General features: G+C 38.7%; 1 protein-coding gene across 1 annotated transcript in view; it reads right to left on the bottom strand.

Annotated features, from left to right (window-relative positions):
- DOCK4 (dedicator of cytokinesis 4) overlaps positions 1–19,727 on the bottom strand; it is a 534,984-nt gene that overhangs the window by 40,373 nt on the left and 474,884 nt on the right. Inside the window, exons 32-37 of the mRNA XM_021715022.1 lie at positions 19,540–19,625; positions 14,759–14,785; positions 14,519–14,614; positions 13,565–13,625; positions 8,919–9,012; positions 446–594 (exon numbers count right to left, since the gene is read on the bottom strand). Coding sequence (XP_021570697.1) covers positions 446–594; positions 8,919–9,012; positions 13,565–13,625; positions 14,519–14,614; positions 14,759–14,785; positions 19,540–19,625 — 513 coding nt within the window. The remainder of the gene's footprint in view (positions 1–445; positions 595–8,918; positions 9,013–13,564; positions 13,626–14,518; positions 14,615–14,758; positions 14,786–19,539; positions 19,626–19,727) is intronic.

Consider the following 19,727-nt stretch of genomic DNA (forward strand, 5'->3'; position numbering starts at 1 on the left):
GTGTTTTAAATGCATATTGAAATGTGAGGATTGGGACGGATGGTGGCTTGTGTTTGTAATCCTAGCACTTTGGGAGGTTGAGGCGAGAGCATCGTTTGATCCCAGGAGTTCGAGAGTTCCAGATCAGCTCGGGCAACAAAGTGAGATCCTGTCTCTATTTAAAAAAAAATCCAGGTGTGGTGGTGTTCATCTATAATTCAGGTACTCAGGAGGGTGAGCAGGGAGGATTGCGTGAGCCGAGGAGTTCAAGGCTATGGTGACCATGATCATGCCACTGCACTCCAGCTTGGGAGAGAGAGCTAGACATAGTCTCTTAAAAAAAAAAAACACAACAAAGTGAGGATGCCTGCTCAAGGAGTGGCCATTCATAAACTAGAAATGAAAGGAAAAAGGACACCAACACAATCACCTCAGGAGGGACTGCAGGTCGGACAGGGTCACTTACTTTGCCTCTGTCAAAGTTCTGAATGATGGTGAGGTGCAGGTGTTCCTTGCGCTGCCACTCGGTTTGCATGGGGTAAGTCAGGAACTCCCTGAGGGGCCGGTCAGACCATTCCAGCAGCTCATCATATAGCAGGAGGGTGTATGCAGCTTCTGCAAGCCAGGAGGGAAGGCAACAAATTCAGGCAGGACTCCAGACCATACTCCCTCAAACGGGCCAGTTTCAGAGACATTGGAAAAAAATGAATGGTGGCTTCCCCTGAATGAGGGAATTATCAGAGATCTGTATTCAGTCTTTTGGTTCCTTGTATTTTCTGTTTCTCTATTTTTTTGCTTTTTGTTTTTGTTTTCCCTACAACATCTGCATGCCATGGCAGAATAAAAATGTTCAAGGATCTCTTGTTGTTGGTTCAAAGATGTAGGGGAGACAGGCCTTTGAGTGCAAGGATAGTTCGCTTAGAAAGTCCTTTGGGGACTATAAGCCCCTTCAAAAGGGCATGCTTAGGAAGAAAAAAAGGCAAATAAATTCTTCTGGATAACACAGGGATAAAAAATTGAAACTGGTGTGTATGGGGGTTCAGAGTATAGGCAGAATTTTGAAGGGGCAAAGAAGCCAGAGAGGAGTTGAGTAAAGACAAAAAAAATCGAGTGACAGAATAAGGGTGGATGTCTTGGATGGGGGGGAAGAGAGAGAGAGAGAGAGAGAGAGAGAGAGAGAGAGGGAGGGAGGGAGGGAGGGAGGGAGCTGAGAGAGAGAAAAAGGTGTTGTGGGCTGTGTGATATGACCCCTTGTTTCACCCCACAAATCTTCAGTGAAGACTACTGAAATCATGGCATGCTTGATATGATTGGATTTCCTGTAGAAATAAGCAAGGGGGTGATTTTCTGTATATATACAGACGGAACAAGCAACCTGTGGATTTAAGCATGGTTGGCAGATGGATAGTGTAGTTACAGAATATTTGCCATTCTTCAGGTTTCTTCTTTTCCTGAACCGTTGATATAGCAAATAGATCAAGAATAGGAACCAGAATTCATTGCCATTGATGAAGGAATACAATAAGCTTTTCTTCTAATATTTTAACAGCCAGCTCATTTACAAAATTGAATAAAAATGGACAAACATGGATGTTATTGAGCCATTTAACACTACCTCTTAAAAGACCTAGTAATGACTTTTCTTGCCTGTAATCCCAGAACTTTGGGAGGCCAAGATGAGAAGACTGCTTGAGCCAAGGAATTTGAGACAACATAGTGAACACTTGTCTGTAGAAAAAAATCTAAAAAATTAGCCAGGCTTGGTGGTATGTGCCTATAGTCTCAGATACTTGGGAGGCTGAGGTGGAATGATGACCTGAACCCAGGAGGCTGAAGCTGTGGTAAGCTATGATTGTGCCACTGCACTCCAGCCTAAGTGACAAAGTATGATGGAAGACCCTACAAAAACCAGAATTATCTTTTGGAGGGCAGATCCCTTGTAGTACAGGCTTCCACCACTAGGTGTTTTAGGAACCCATCGGCATCAGTGTACCAGCTAGTTTAGCTGTGAGAGGCTGTATTTGACTTCAGTGAATTTTTTTTGAAGATTCAGTCAACCTATTTGCCCATTTCATGATGGGTAATTTGCAAGCGCACCTGCTCACACCATGCTGAGTTTTCAGCAGTTTTTGGCCAAAAATGGCATGACCCCCATGCCCTACCCTCCCTATTCACCTTGTTTCCCCAGATGAAAAAAGCTCTCAAAGGGAAACGCTTTTGAAACAAAAAACAGGAGGCATTAAAAGTCACCAAAATCGACGAGTTTAAAAACTTTTCTGAGCAGTGGAAAAAGTGTCTCAATAGGTGTAGTGCATCAAACGGTGAATACTTTGAAGGTGACTGAAGTTGAAACATGTCAAAATAAATTCATAATTTTTAATAAATAAATTCTGGTGTTTTTGGGGTCCCCTGTCATAAGACCCTGACGAAAAAACAAACAACAACAACAAAAACCCTTGTAGTAGCTTTTAAGATGGTATCAATAAATGGTAATTATTTTTCTTCCTTTATTTGTCTTAAGGATAACTACACATAAAGCCCTAAAGTAATGTGTTAAGTTCTAATATTATGATTTGGCCATCTGCATGTAAAAAAGACAGTTGTAATAAGAAGGGTCGTGGTTGCCATCACTTGCCTCTTGCCTTTTCAGTGAAGAAGTCCCATGAGACACAGCATCTGGCTTTTTTCTTCTTCAATTACCTTTAGTGAGCTCATATACTCTCCAATCTCAATTATTGTTGCAAAAGCTCTCACAACCCACTGGCAGTCTCTTATCACCCTATATTCAGTTTGCACCCTGTTACCAATATGAACTTCCTTCAATGCAAATTACCATGCTGCTCCCCTGATTAAAACCAGTCCACGACTCTCAGTAGCTAACACCATAAATTTAGGCCTCTAAAGTGACGGAGAAGGCTGCTTATGATTTGGTCCTTACTGGCCTCTCTACCCACATTTTCCCATTGTGCCGCTACAGAGCACAGGTGAGAGGAGCCCAACCATCTGTTTAAAGAAGCCTCAGTAGCTGCTGAGCCTCCAGCTCCCACAGTTGGAGCCCCTGGACCCCATCATCAGCTTTGGAGAGACGAGCAAGATGCAGCCTGGTGCAAAGGCATCTGGGCACAAGAAAGCTACCCAGAGGGACAGGGGTGCCTCCTGTTGCTTGTGCACTCACTGGCCTCTTTCTTGCAGGGACTGACTGCGAGATGGACAGAGAGAGCCCACACTACACAGCTTCAGTAACCATTGGAAGCAGAAACTGAGCTGAATGGCTATAACACAGCTCGCCATGGAAGACTACTCTGACTTTACAAGAATGACAATCATCAGATCTTCAGATCTGTGCTGTAGCTTGAACAGCCATCTAGTTTTCACTGAGATCCTCTGAGATGATTTCCTGATGTTTAATTCCCCACACATCTTTAAAATAAATGCTAAGCATCTCAGGAAACCCCATGTGTATCTTTGTTCCCTCATCCACACTCTCTGCTCTTGCCATCTAAACAAGCCTGGTTCCCTTTATCATACAGTGCTGATTTGCACCTAAGGGACCCCTCAGCCTGTTCCTTCAAGCCTTCCCCCCAACCCCAGCTGCCGAAAACTCCTGCTTTCTCCTGATGACCTAGCTTAGGAGTTATCTTCTCTAATTTCTTTTGTGTCTCCCCCCAGCACGTGAGCACTCAGAAAATACCCTAGAGACTAACTTATCATTTGTAGGTTTAGGAGGACTGAAGGATAGCCTTTCCACAGTTACCCACAAGGAGTGACTTAAATGGCAATGAAGGTCAAATTCAGAAATACAGAAAGTACAATAGTGGTTGTCTTGTCAAGAGGGAATAGGGAGTTAGAGTTCAATGAGTACAGAGTTTCAGTTTGGGAAGATGAAAAGAATATGGAGGTAGATGGCGGTGATAGTTGCACAATATAAATGTACTTAATGCCAAAGAATGAACTTAAACATGATAAAAATGGTGAATTTTATGCTATGTGTATTTTACTGCAATTATTAAAAAAAAGAAAAGAAAAAGAAAGAACAATGAAAGTTTCTAGCCCCAACTGTTTCCCCAGTCAGGCTTGCCAGGCTTGCCCTTGGAAAGTTCAGGGAGAGTTGAATGTCAAGTGTGGGTGAGCTGCCCCTGCGAAAGTCTGGGAAAACAAGGAGGCATCAGCAGGCTATCAGGTGAAGCTGACAAATGACTGACCAGTGGCATGGGAAAGCTGTAAAGACAAATTATACCTGTTTCAGAATTTGATTTGGGAAAATGATAATATATACCTGAGATAAATTGTGTACACAGAGGAAGCTGTAGAAAATTTTAATTAAATAAAACATATATACCTTAAGGTATGAACAACACATCAACAAAGCTGATTTCGAACAAATTAACAAATTGCAAATCTTTTAGTGTAATATGTTGTATGTTTATTCTTCTGCATCTTGAGAAGACAAAATGTACTGAAGAGGGAAGAATGACTCACTTCCAAGATTTTCTACAATCTTTTAAAAAACATTTATAATTGAACAAAAGGCACTACCATATTATTAAATATGGGACATCTCATTCTACCATTTTATGAAATATATAGTAAGGACATCAATATGCAAAAAGAAACAACTTGAATGAATAGCAATGGAGGACATTGTCACAAAAGGCTGAAAAAGGGTTAAGTCATTTGAACAGAATCCTGTAAGGATAGAAAAATTTTCCCATCAACTTCACTTTCTCCAAGGACAAAAATGAGGACAGAAGAGAAAAGAATAAAATGTTACATGGGAAAATAACTTATTTCATATGACTTTGGGGAAAATAAAGACTGCAAATTGAGTAAACAAACTTAAGAAAAAAGATTTACCCATTTCTGAATATAATCAGACAAATTTGGACTTTATTTCAGAGAACCAAAATATATCTGTTACATATCTGGAATAGCTTGTCCTCAGTTCCCTCTATCATTTCTATTTTTATGGACTTTAAAATTTTAAAAAGTCTCTAAGTTGTTCCTTTGTGATTCAAGAATTGCCAATATTGAAACAAAAAATCTGCTTACCAGGTGTGAAAATTTAATTAGTGAGTACATTCATTAGTAATGCATTGATTTAAATCTCAGATTGCTAAGCACTATTCCAAGAACTCAGAAAATTAAGGACAAGAAAACATCACTGCTGTCCTCAAGAAACTCACCTTGAACATTATCTATCTATCTATCTATCTATCTATCTATCTATCTATCTATCTATCTGTCTATCCATCTATCCATCCATCTACCCATCTATCCATCCACCCATCTATCCATCTATACACGAATACTTATACATGCATGCATGTATATTTACACAATATATAAATACAATTATTAATAAAAACAATGTGATAAGTGCTTTAATGAATATCTGGAAAAATGCAATGGGATAAAGGAGATGGAAAAATCAACTCAGCCTATGAGAGAAGAGTTCATGTAGTTGGTGAAAAAATGAGATGAAAGAGAACTTCAGGAGAAAGAAGGCTTCATGGAAAAGATGATGAAGGAGCTGATCTTGAAGGATAAAAAGAAAATACGTGGTACAAGTGGCAGGAGGAGGCCGGACAGATAAGCACTTCAATTATGACAGACCTTGATTAAAACATTTAAAGTTTATTTTGCAGACCACATAAACTGACAACAGAGTGATATCAAGAGAAGGGTTGGCAAACTTTTTTTTTTGAGTTGGAGTCTCACTCTGTCACCCAGACTGGAGTGCAGAACATCTAGTAATAGTTAAGAGACAGTCCAGGTGAAGATAATGAAGGTCTGAGGCAGTAAAAGTGGGAACTAGGATCAGTAGAACAACATGAATGATTGTTCAGAAGAAGTTTAGAAGAGAAGAATCAAAGACAACATCAGGGTCTCCAGACTGAGTGAACAGTGATGCTATTAATTGAGATAGTGGGACCATAGCTAGAGGCATGATTAAATTCTGGTAATAAAAGTACCATTCCAGGAAGGATTCCTTCACTCTTTTAAAGCTGGGAGAGGAGCCATGATTCAGGAGTTACTTGGAAAAATACTGTGAGTTCCTTGGAAAAATACCAAGATTTGTAGTTCCAAAATCTAATTAAAAGGTTCTGGTTCTGGTTAAGATGGAGTAAGTGCATTCCACCCTATTTTCCCCATTGTTTAGAGCTAAATACCCTGGGCAGAATATACAACACATCTATCGAAGGACTCTGAAAAGTAAAAAAAAAAAAAAAGCAGGTGGACTAAGAAAGAAAACCAGTTTCAAAGAATAACAATACATTGTTGCATTCTCTGTTTTTATTTTTTGCCTCCCATATCTCCTGGCTTAGACTTCTCTATTGCTTGCACTGCAAATGGGAATAGACAGAAAAAGCTCCAAGAAGAGCTCCTTTAGTCAAAGTACTAGCAAGAGGACCCCTTTTAAGATGGAGGTCTTTAGATTCTTCTGGTGCCTAAGTAAGTCCTAGAACAAAGCTGCAAATTGTGGTGGCAGTGGTGGCAATGGCAATGGCAGTAGCGGCTCCTATAGGTTCCTTTCTTTTTCTGCTTTTCCCATAGGAAGACCAATTATAGGGAGTGCATCATGGTATGAAGAGGATCAAGCCTTGGCTTTATAGCCAGAGTTTTAGGAAAGGGAGTCCTGGGGAAATGGAAAGAACCAGGAGGATCACAGAGAGGAGGAAGTTCAAGAAAGGAATATGTTAATTCTATATATGAAGTCTTAGGCTCATATCCAAGGTACAAGTGTAGAATGAACAAATGGATCAACAAAATCAAGACCTCTGTCTGTTAGAATGTTTAAAAAGTCACCATTTCCCAGAAGATTTTAACAGAATCCAGAGTCTCATAACCAAAATTCAAATGGTCCAGGATATAATCCAAAATTACCTGACCTTCAAAGAACTAGGAAAACCAAACAACTCGCCAAGGACAAAGGCAATTTACAGATGCCATCTCCAAGATGACACAGATGTTAGGATTATAGGCAAAGACTATAAAGCAATTATTATAACCATGAAGTAAAAGTGAACACTCTTGAATAAGTGAAAAGATAGAAGTTATCTGCAAAAAAATTGAAGCTATAAAAAGAAAACAACTACTGGAAATTTTAGAACTGAATAATATAATAATAAAAATTAAAGTTAAACTGGAAAAGTTAAACTGGAAAGGTTCTATAGTTGAGTAATGTGACAGAAGAGAATCAGTGAACTTGAAGATGAGTCAATAGAAATTATCAATCTGAAAAAAAGAAAGAAGAAAAGTTGAAAAAAAAATACATAGAGTTTCAGGAACTTAAGAAACAATACTAATCAGTCTAATATTTATGCCGTTGTAGAATCTCAAAAAGAGGAGATGGATTGGTACAGAAAATATATGCAAGGAAATAATGCCTGAAAACCTCCCAGATTTAGTGAAAGAAATAAGTTCATATATCCAAAAAACTCCTCAAACCCAAACAGATTAAACTTAAAGAAAACCATGCCCTTAGCAGGGCTCGGTGGCTCAGCCTGTAATCCCGCAATTTGGGAGGCTGAGGTGAGTGGATTGCCTGAACCCAAGGGTTCGAGACCCGCCTAGGCAACTTGGTGAGACCTCATCTCTACAATAAATCAATTAGCTGGGTGTGGTAGCACACGCCTGTAGTTCCGGCTACTTGGCAGGCTGAGGTGGAAGGATCACCAGAGTCCAACAGGTTGAGGCTGCGGTGGCCAGGAGTGGCCACTGCACTCCAATCTGGGTGACAGAGTGAGACTCCAATTCAAAAAAAACAAACAAGAAAACCATGCCCCTACATGTAACGGTCAAACCACCGAAAACCAAAGATAAAGTCCTAAAAATCCTGAAAAAAGTGGCATATTTCATAAAGGTGAGTAATTTAAACGACTGCATATTCCTCATTAGACACTGCAGAGGCCAGAAGTCACTGGATTAATATTTTAAAGTCTTGAAACAAAAGAACTGTTCACCTACAATTCTGTATCCAGCAAATATATCCTTCAGGGATGAAGGTGAAACAAGGAATTCTCAAATGAAGGAAAACTCAGAGAATGCTTTGCCATCAGACCTACTTTAAAAGAAATACTAAAAGAAGTTCTTCAGGTTGAACAAAAATGATAACAGAGGGAAGCTGAGAATTTCATGGATGAAGAAAAAAATAACAGTAATGGCAAATATCTGGGTAAATAGAACAGACTATTTTTATCCCCTTAAATTATTTGAAATAGGCATGACTATTGAAAGCAAAAATTATGACATTATCTAATGGGACTTTCAATGAATGTGGATGAAACACGTGGTAACTACCACATAAAGTGGGAAGGATAATGGGATCTATATTGTTGTGATGTTCCCATATTTAACTTGAAAGTGATAAAATAAAAAAAGTTGGGTATGTATTTTGTAATCCCAAGAGCAACTTCTAAAAAATTAGCCGGGCTCGGTGGCTCAGCCAGTAATCCCGCGCCTTTGGGAGGCTGAGGTGAGTGGATTGCCTGAGCCCGCGGGTTCGAGACCCGCCTGGGCAGTGAGACCTCATCTCTACAATTAAAAAAAAAAAAAAAAAAAAATCAGCCGGGCGTGGTAGCGCATGCCTGTAATTCCGGCTACTCGGAAGACTGAGGCGGAAGGATCACTGGAGCCCAGCAGGTTGAGGCTGCGGTGGCCGGGAGCGGCCACTGCACTCCAGTCTGGGCGACAGAGTGAGACTCCAACTCAAAAAAAAAAAAATTATGCGGAAATATAGTCAACAAACCTAAATATATATGATACATGAGATATATATGTATGTGGAGTATTTAGAAACACACATTCAATTAAAAATAAATTTTAAAGTAGAAATTCTTGAGTCTTCAGCTCAAATTATAAAGAGCACAAGCATTATCATATGTAATACACCAGTGTCCCACCCACATCCTCCAATCTAAGCCAAAAGACAGAATTACCTGTGAAGTTCTGTGCTTTGAGATGCAGATCATAGAGTTTGTGGATGTAGCGTATATACATCTCTTCCTTGTTAAGTTCAGTCTTATAGAAGTTCTGCAAAAAAGAGTAGAGGTATGGATAGTTCCTCAATAGTCAGGGGTCTACAAATATCTGCCTTTTACTCTACTAAAGTTTTATGTCTTGAGCCAAGAGAATGGATACATTTTTCTATGTAAGGTCTCTTTAAAAATAAAGTAAGGAGGCCCAGTGACATATTTTCAATTCAACACTGCCTCTGTTAAGCATTTCCTAGTAATTACCAGATAAGCTAGTATCTTCAGCTATTACCACTGATTCATATTTCTTTTGTTATTGTCTATTATTTATTGTGAGTTTAATTGTCAGTGGACAGACAGTTCAACTAAAAATATTAAAATATTGGCTAGGCACGATGGCTCAAGCCTGTAATCCCAGCACTTTGGGAAGCTGAGGTGGGAGGATTGCCTGAGCTCAGGTGTTCAAGACCAGCTGGGCAACTTGGCAGGACCTCATCTCTACAATAAGTAAAAAAATAAGTTGGGTGGTAGAGCACACTTGTAGTTCCAGCTACTTGGAAGGCTGAGGCGGAAGGATCGCCTGAGCCCAGCAGGTCGAGGCTGCAGCGGTTGTGAGCATGCCACTGCACTCCAGCCTGGGTGACAGAGTGAGACTCCAACTAAAAAAAAAAAAAAAAGAAAAAAAAAAATATAATATATATATTATATATATATGAAACAGCTTAACTCTTATATTAAATTTGCTGATTGATATTCAAAGGGCAGTTTCTTTAATTCTAAATTTCAAAGATATTTTGCTCCAAAGAAAAAGTCTCTGAGACTTATCGGTAAGAATGCATAAAAACAACGTAAAAGTCCCCGAAGAATTAAGTGAAAGAGGGTAAATTAAAGTACTCTTTATTCTTGTAAAAGTTTTTAAAATTTATTTTATTTTTATGGTATAATTTTTAAAAATTTTAAAGACGTGGGGTACCATTCAGGGTTAGGTACATAAGTGATCATCATACAGGTGAAATTTGGGCTTCCCATTGATCCTCACTTCGCCTGATTTGGGATCAGGCACCCTTATATTAGTGCCATATGCCCCAGCCTTTCCTGGCAGTGACCCATTACTGCCAGTCCCTTTCATGCCAGCCTTTCCTGGCAGTGACCCATTACTGCCAGTCCCTTTCAGTCCTCACTGAACTTAGTAAAACAGGAGTGAATATAAATGAAATTGGATTACAGTAAAAACGTGATGCTGTGTGTCTCCAAATCAGATACATTTGGTGAGCAGATCATTGTGCATTATGAAATCCCTGCTTGAGACACTTGAACTACTATTATCCTTTATTGTTGCTATTTTGACTGATGCTACTTGGTATGTAAAAGAAGGGAAAGTTAGTAATAGGGGGATAAATCTGTTGACGTAAAAGAGTGACAGACTTTTCTAAGAAGGAAAGGCCAGGAATTCTAAAAAAATTTTGAAGCTGATTAGTTAGATAGGGCTTTGGCAAGAGACAAAACTAGCCATTGTAGCTGCTGAATGTGTACTTGGGTTTGAAGCCTGAGGATCTTCTATCAAATATACTTTCTACCCACTACCTAACAGGTGTCCACACTTCAATCTGAGGACTCTTCTAATCTTGAGATTCTGATATTAAGTTGAAGGCATCATAAACAAATATTTTTTCAATTTATACCCTTATCCTCCCCCTTTCCTCTTGTTTCCTGTAATCTTGGCATTCTTTAAAAAGCTAATAATTCTATTCACGTCTCTCTTATTATAACCCAAATCATTTTAATTAGCAAGAATTGTTGTATCATAAACACAAGTCTTACAACCCCACAGCAGGTTTTTACATTATTAAAGGATGATTTGCTCTAATAGCTTTCTGGTAAGAAGCAGCTTTGAGAACAAAATAAGCGATCATCCTCTAAATAAACAGTTCTACTTAAAAAAAAAACAACAAATATCTCCAGTTAGCAGATAAGAATCTCTCACATATGTCTGGCACAACTTATGACACACAAACAAAAAACAATAATTACAATTCCCAGTATTAGTCATGTCAAATATTACACATTTTTACCAATTTTACACCAGAGTTTAACTTCGATCTTGTATGGGATGCCAGAGTGTCTCCTGAAGATAATCTGAAATTGACCTTTCCAAAGAGTTAAGAAAAATCTCTAAGAGGAAGTGAGTAGTTGAAGAGAACCATATTGCTACTAGAAAACATAAGGAACTTTCCATATGGAGTAGAAGTCAAAAAGGTTAGCATTAAGGTGATATATATGGTCCTTTAATAAGTATTCTTGTGCCAGTTTGAATAATTTCAATGTACATCTTTCAAAATGTTAATATTTTCTAGAAGAACTATTCTTGGTCAGTACAAAGATATCAGGATACATTCTTTGAAGTGATTACTGATGGGGCCACTGATTATATTAAGTCTCTGGCTTATTCCTACTGGGAAACTAGAGTAAACACATTTAGGGCAGAGTATTTACTTTTGCATCCAAGGAAATGATCTCTTCTTTTATACCAATTGAACAGTGAGTCTGGGAGTCTATATTTATTTGTTTACCTTTAAATGGAAGAACCTTGTGAAAGAAGATGGAACAATAGAGAGGATTCTCTTGGGAAAAGGATAAGTCTTTGCTTTGAGGTTTTTTATAAGACCTTGTGTCTAGAGTTGTGTTAGAGCCAGGGAAAGGAGACAAACTGAGTCTCTGGCCATTCCACCGGGAATGTGCCCAATCTTGTCTGTTTCAGAAGGATATGAACCGGCCTTTCTTTCAAAACACTGACATACATATAGGGACGTGGGAGAAACTCAGGCTGAGGGTCTTGGCTGTGACAACAGGCTGGCAAAAGCAGGCAAGAAACGGGAAACACAGCGAGGAAACTCAAAAGGGGAAATAACCATGTTCAAAGCTTGACGTGAGTGCTGAGAGGAGAGGTCAGCTGGCTGACCCAGTGGCTTGGTGTGATGGCCTGGAGGTAACTGTTGGGACTAATGACAAAAATTACGGAAGAGACTGCATAATATGTGAACAAGATGTGGCCTGATAGAGGATGCTCAGGTCCCGCTATTTTTAGGGACTGACACTGGAGGTGGAGATGTAAGAATTAGATTAAAGATGTGGAGGAGGTGGTGAGTGTGATAAAGATGGAGACAGTCATAGACTCAGAGGTGAGGAGCAGGGCGGCAAGCAATTAGGAGAACATAAAAAACCAGTTGCAGGAAAGCAGAAGTTCTAAGCTTTGAAGAGGGACTGTGAGAGGAGTAAACAAAACAAAACAAAACCAAAAGACAGAAACCGATGAGCTAAGAAAAGACAGGATCAAAGTGGAGGCAAAAAAAAAAAAAAACCAAAACTTTTTTTCCCAAGGTACAGGCAAGTAGAGAACAATACGGCTTGTGAGGGAGAAAAAGGATCAGAGTAAGAATAAGAATGACTATGCAAGTACTTAGAATAGATGGTGAGAACTCATCTAGTCTACAAAATGTAAGAAAAAGAAACATGATGTTCACATAGTTAGAACTAGACTCTTCCTGATATTCAAATCTGATTTTAAAACATCCTCCTTAGGGGAGAGAGGAAGGGAAGGGGGATGAGGAGGGAGGAAGGGAGGGAGGGAGGGAGGGAAGAAGATGGGGGCATGTGACAACACAAAGGGTACCTGGTTTATTACCAGGGGGAGTGAGGGACACCTAAAAGCCCAAACTTTACCTGCGCGCAGCCTACTTATGTAGTAAATCCTCACTTGTACCGCACAACTCTAGAATATATACATAAATTATATTATTTTTAAAAAGCTTCCTGGATTTCATATCTTTCTGTACTTCAAATCTGCTTAAAAGAAATTATCAAAAGCATTCATTTGCCTTGTATTAAAATACAAAAAAGTAAAGATCTAAATGTATGACCATTCCTCTGCTCTCTGGTGAGAATAGCATTCTATTTAATAGTTAGTTGTGTGGCTTTTATATAAATTTTGGTTTGCCAGGACAATTTTGGTTTAGCCTATCATCCTTACATCATGTTGAACTTTACTCTCAAAAATGTCTTGCTTGGTCATTCCAGTTATAATGCAAAACTTAACAATGGGGCTATTATAAATTCAATTTGCAAGAAAGCTAGAGAGTGACAATTGGTATGTTACACAGAAAACTGCCATTTGTTCACAAAAGAGGAGATCACTCATTTAGTAAAATGCAGAATGCATATCTAACCGCGAGAAAGGAAAAGAAGGACAGAAAGAAGCTGCCACATTTCGGAAGTAAAAAGACCTGTATCATAGGGACATGGTACTTTTTCCTAGGAGAGCAACCAAAGACTCTGGGAGGGTAAGGCAGTGCAACCAGACAACCTGATGGCCTCACTCTGGGATCCCGTGGGGGGTCTCCTGTTAGAGCTGTGGGCTGAAGAGTGGGTGCATTCTTTCATGTTCAGGGTTGAGAGTTTCCTGGGCTTTAATTCAAGCTGACGCTCACTATGCTTCTTTTAAAAACACTTCTAAGAAACAGCACATTGTGGATTAAACACAAACAAAACACAGTGTCTCTGTGAAAAACACAACTGTTAGGCTAAAAGGAGAAAAAAGGCAAGAGTTTACTAACCAGAAGGCTAACCGTGCAGCCAATCTTTTTGCCATCTACCTCTCCCATTTTCATGCAGTCCCTACAAACAAAAAGCAATAGTTAGAGCTTAAGATTCCTTCCTAGGGCAAACACATTTTGTTCTTTTTTATGCAGGGGGGGGAAAAAGTACTGTCAGAAATCAGAGGCAATTTGCAAGCTAAAGGCTCCAGGGACGAAGGGTCTCTGGTGAGGTTGGGGAATCAGAGGCTGCTGAGCACCAGTTTCTTCAAGAATTTCATTTCCATGTCAGGACTGTGCTGCCTTCTCAATGGACAGGGGGCTCAGGAAGCAAGAAGAGTGAAGGTAGTTATTGACACCTCCTAGAGAGGGGTGAGAAGTAGCTGGTAAGCCTGGCTATTAACAAGGAGAATGAGTTTCATTCCTAAAGTAAAACAAAACCAAACTAAACCACGATGTGTTTAAGTAGGATGGTTGGCTTTCACAGTTTAGATAATATATATAAAAAACAGGTATATGAAAGGTAACAGTGTAAGTGTAAGACCCCTCCTTTTTAAAGAGAAAAGCATATTTGTACAATTCTCAGTTACATTGTCTTCACTCTAAAATGGATACAGTCTACTGGTTCTAGTGAGTGAGTCTAAATACCAAAAAAAGATTCCTTTTTTTTTTTTTTTTTTTTTGCGGGGGGAGGACTCTCAGTCACTTTGAGAATCCTCTCAATTCAGCAAGACTTTGAAAGAACTATGAAAAATCAAAACAGAAAAGAAAATATTAAAAAAAAACAAAAACCCCAAAATTAAAACCCTGAACGAGCTAGTTAGAATTAGAAGTCCATTACCGAACAGCACCAGTTCCATGGTCTGGTTACCAATTCTTTGAGTGATTCACTTAAGTGAAATGTTGACTGTATTCTAACTATCTGATTTTCTAACCGGAGCGCGGCATATCTGGAGAAAGTGCGACTCGGCTTACCTGTAATCTAACAACCTCTCCATTAGGCGGGTTACAGTAGCAATTAAAGAAACGCCACTTTCCCTCCATGTTTCCCGCTCAATTTTCTTTAGTAGACTGGAAAAGAAAGAACCCAGGACATTTTCAACATTTATTTTTATCAGTCACCATGACAACCATTTTACTTTCATCAGTACCTTAAATGCCTTAGCAACCACTGCAACCTCTCACAAGTAGCACAATTTGCAAACAATGTCTTACCTAGGATAGGGACCAAATAGTGGAATTCTAATCCAGGAAGCATTGACAAAGCAAATTGATTTTCAGATTATCCAAGTCATAAAATACGAACATATGCATATAATCATATTTGCGAAATATAAAAGCACCTTACAGCTCAAAGACATTTTTTTCCCTAGCTTCCCTCTCACTCTAACAGAGGCTTACGCCTTACCCCATAAATAACACTGCAAAAAGCGAAAACAGGAGGACCTCCAAGTTTACTTCTAAGTTAGATCTTGTTTTATTCACATAAAAATGTTTTCCTACCTCTCAGTAGAATGCATCTTCATCCAAGCAATTTTACTGCAATGCAACTGCTACAGGAAAATCCTTGTGCAGACGGTATGACGTTTTGCGTTTTTTTCCTCTCACTTAACATTTGCCCACTCAATACATATTGTACTATCTGTGCACTCACTCAACAGTTTCATTCACTTTGTCATTAATCACAGAGGGTTTTCTATGTGGTTGTTACAGCAGATTGATGACAAGTACCGAACCACATCTCTTTCCTCCTACGTTTCCCCTAATCCTAAGCACCTTGGAGCAGAGGCACTATGTAAACACAAAATAATAACAATCATCATCATTAGGATCTGTGCTACTTTCACTCCCACCTCTCCACACATTAACAATGTACTTGGCAAAGGCTTTATGGCTGAACTTTCCCCAAAAGATAAAAGTAAGAATATAAGCGTGGCAACATGAGGGTACCCCTCCAAGTTTAATGATCATCATTTCTGTCCGAAATCTTATTTCCCTTTCATCTTGGTTTCAGGAATAAGATAGAAAACATTGCTTACAAGTAAAATCTAAGCATATCATGTATATACTTAGTTCAAAACTAAACACTGAAGAAAAAAGCTACTTTGTCAAAGTTTCTTTTGTCTGTGGCTATGTTCTCTCCCAATTTTTCTCCCCACCCCTCAACCACTCCACTTCTTTTTCTTGTTATTGCCCAGCAGTCTGTCTTGTCTCCTCATCTGTTGCCTGTGTATCCCTGGTCATTTGTGCTTCTGGTTTATTCTCAATTGTTTCCTAGGTTAAAGGTAGAGCCTGCATATGGAAGGAATGGAATTTGTCCTGACTAATCTTCCAGGGGAAGGCCTCCTCATTGGTCTAGATGTGTTTTCTTTTTTTTTGAGTTGGAGTCTTACTCGGTTGCCCAGACTGGAGTGCAGTGGCCGCTCCCGGCCACCACAGCCCTCGACCTGCTGGGCTCCGGCGATCCTTCCGCCTCAGCCTTCCGAGTAGCCGGAATTACAGGCATGCGCTACCACACCCGATTGATTTTTTGATTTTTATTGTAGAGATGAGGTCTCGCTGCCCAGGCGGGTCTCGAACCGGCGGGCTCAGGCAATCCACTCACCTCAGCCTCCCAAAGGCGCGGGATTACAGGCTGAGCCATGGAGCCCGGCGTGTTTTCTTTTAAAAAGCTAGAATAGCACTTGTTTCAAGCTTAAATGGCACATTGGTATGGAACTCAAGTGAAAATCTTCCTGCCAAAGTAATGCAGAAATTTCCCCAAGTGGCAGCCCACACCTCATATACTTTAGAGGCTGGAAAACAAAGAACTCAAGTTAAGTAATAATTCTAAAAATACATGGAGAATTCTTTGATGGGCATGAGCTTCATTACTTTGCACAGCCTCCCTATGCAGTAAGGAAAGAAAGCTACATAATCCTTTTGTAAGAAGAGGCAGAACTCTGCACAGCCTGTTTCCTTGACTAACTCCAGACCAAATGTTAGGACCCAGTCTAGAACCCAATTCATCTCCACTCTCAGTCAGCCTTGTTCCTTGCCATTTCTCAGTTTATCTGACACAAACTGAGAAGAGGTTATCAGCAAGAAGAGGACCGTCTTTCTAGGTATCCTGGGTGAGACTGGGTATTGTCATCTGCTCAATAATACTACTCATATGCTCACATTGAACCCATCTAATAAGAGTGAAAAATGATTTTCTCATTGCAAATTGATAAAGCTGCTTGGTTATACATGTAATGGGATTCTAACATTGGGAAGCAGGTTAAGTCATGGTCCTGAAGAATGACATTGATCACCAGGGTTTTGATCTATGAAAGAAATGTGATCCCTCTCTTGGTATCATAACAGGATTATGTTGAGGCCACAACTCTGATGTATAACACCTGTCTCTGTGCCTGCTCTTCTTAATCCAAAGAGAAGAGTTAGACACTCAGGCATGAAGTTGCATAATGAATTCTCAGTCTCCAAATGGTAATTACATGTGTGATCATTAAATAGTGAACTTTGAAATAATTTGGAGTCTGATTGAATTATTGAGAGCTATTCAGGAGAAAGCAGAGTGAAAGACTAGGAAAGCCCTGAGATGGATGTTACTTCTTCTGGAATGCCCCTTTAGAACCTCCAAGAATGTAGGCAGCCCTGCTGTGTGCTCCTAGCATGGTCGCTGCTGCATCCCCAACCCCGAAGGAGTATCTGGAATATGCTAGTGCTCAGTAAATAACACTGAATCAGTAAATCAAGCGGAGTTAGGAGAAGCAGAATTTAGTTCTGATACTGTATTCTGAATATTTCACATTGGTGTCTTTGATTTGCAATTTCAGTGTTATAAAAAATAGTATATCTCATTAAAAGATGTAAAATGTATTACTGAAGATAATGTTGGGAGTTAGGAAAAGCTAAGTCAAGTTCTTAGGAAGGAAAGTACCCTACAAATTTGAAGTCTCACTCTAAGGGTGCTATTTTGGCAAGATCTACAATTTAGAAAGCAGTGAGTTACTTTTAGCTTTTCGGTTTCAGAACAAATTTTAAGAAGTTTTAGACATGAATTACATAGAACAAATGAGAACCTGAACCATAACGGCATGTGTTCGTAATTCACAATGTGTGCAGTGACTTGCTGTGATTATACTAATTCATTGTGATTTCTATGGCCAAAAAAGCATTTTATTGTTTCCTGAAATAAAGTTAGAGTTTCACTTTTTTTCCTGAGCCCAAGTAGTAACGATATTTAATTATCACTTTAGATTTGATTTATTCCCAATATGCTGATCATAAAAGCATGAAAGAAAAATATTTATAGTAGCATATCTAGTAATATGCTAAAAATCAACAAAAGAATAAAAATCTCCATTGAATGAATCAGGCACCTTAAAATAGTTCTAATTATAGAGGCTTAATATTTTAATTATTGGTTTGATTCTAATGTCAAGGTACATCTTCTATTTCAAAGTCATATTTATACACAAGCAATTCAAATTGCATGCTATCAGGCCTTTATTAAAGTAGATAAGAGACACTGTAGAACTATGTGTTTATTAATCTTATGAATTTGTTATAAATAATTAATCACAAATCTCAAGAGATTCATTTCAATGAGTCCTTCTCATTTTGTTCTTTGTTCAAACCAAGAACTAGTAACAAAAATGAGAGCAGTTTTCAAAAGCAATTTTTTATACTGGATGAGGTTTTAATCAGAATTCTTGCTAAACTCCAGCTGTCATGACTGACGCTCCACACACTACAATGAATGAGGGCTTGGTGAATAATTATTAAAAGTTCTGGTTTAATTACAGTATCAAAAAATGATATCGTTCAGGGTTTAGTACAAAGAATGTGTTTTATCACCCATCACCACCACATGAAATCTGTATTCTTTTCTTTTCAATATAATTTTCTTGAAAGCTTCAAAATGATTTTAAATCAGGAAAGCTGAAATATATCTAACCTATCAGTCATGAATATTATTCTTCAAACCTATATATATTAATATTTCTACTGTTGTAAATTAATGATCATAAAATGAATTATGGAAGTTTGCACTTAGTCCATCAAAATTAAAAGCACTGACATTTAGTTTTAGGTGATACTTGGCCATAAAAACAAATACAATTTTTTAAAGTAACAAAATGCATTGGTGAGTTCTTTTGCACTTCTGAAAGAATTGCAAACATTTTCCAAACACAGTGAGGTAATTCTTCCTTCAAAAAGAAACACTTTGTATATACACTAGATCTGAAAATGACTAAGAAAGTCATAGAGGGAACAAGTGCCAGAAGTAAAATCTCAAAGCACCAAAACATTCTCATGTGTCCTCTCTGGCCATTTAAACACAGTGTATGAATACTTGGTACAAGCAATTCATCCTGTGACTGGGAATAGATTCTGCTGGTAGAAGCAACCTCAAAGTCCCTTTACAGCACTCCACAATTTTTCTATCTTTTATGCAATTCCAAAACACAGAATTTACTAAAAGTGATTTGCTTCTGTGATATTCTTATAAGAAGCATTTTAGAAAGCAATTCATGCTAAGTGAACAATCAGTATCAATGAATGAAATCAGGTGTTGAAGAACAGATGCAAACTAGGTTAATTTTCCCAACAGCAAATCAGCCAAGGATATCTTGCTTTGGAAAGCAGTGCATACAAACATTACAATCACATTCCTTTCTCCTCTCCCACTCATAACCCTACTTAAAATCATTATCTTGCAGCAATGGTTTTAAAATTATTAGGCGTGAAAAAAGTGAGATTTGTTATGTAACACATGCGACCTCTCCTAATCAGAGATTAAAATAAGGAGACATGTCTAATCATCAACATAATAAGATCCATTCGCCAGAGTTAGGCAATTATCCTTTATTTCACTCCACAAAGACAAAGCACTCCTGTGAGACCCAAGCTGTCTTTGCAGCTCTCAGCTACAGCGGTGCAGAGCGGCTCAGTACTGACACCAAAACCCCTGAACAGAATCAACGTGAGATAAACATATTACTCACATACTGTTGAAGAGCTCGCGGTATGTTTCGTCACCTTTGCCTTCTGACATCAGGCTATCCAGTTTGTCAATTAGCTTGGCTTCCACCTGAAACATACCCGAATATTATTCTGTCTTTTCTCCCGTTCACAAGTAGAATTTCTAGGCAGTTAAAACATATTTATTTATGCCAGGAAAAAAGCCACAGCA

Source organism: Carlito syrichta, unplaced genomic scaffold, assembly GCF_000164805.1.
Source record: "Carlito syrichta isolate Samal-C Ts95f unplaced genomic scaffold, Tarsius_syrichta-2.0.1 Scaffold306577, whole genome shotgun sequence".
Taxonomy (NCBI): Eukaryota; Metazoa; Chordata; class Mammalia; order Primates; family Tarsiidae; genus Carlito; species Carlito syrichta.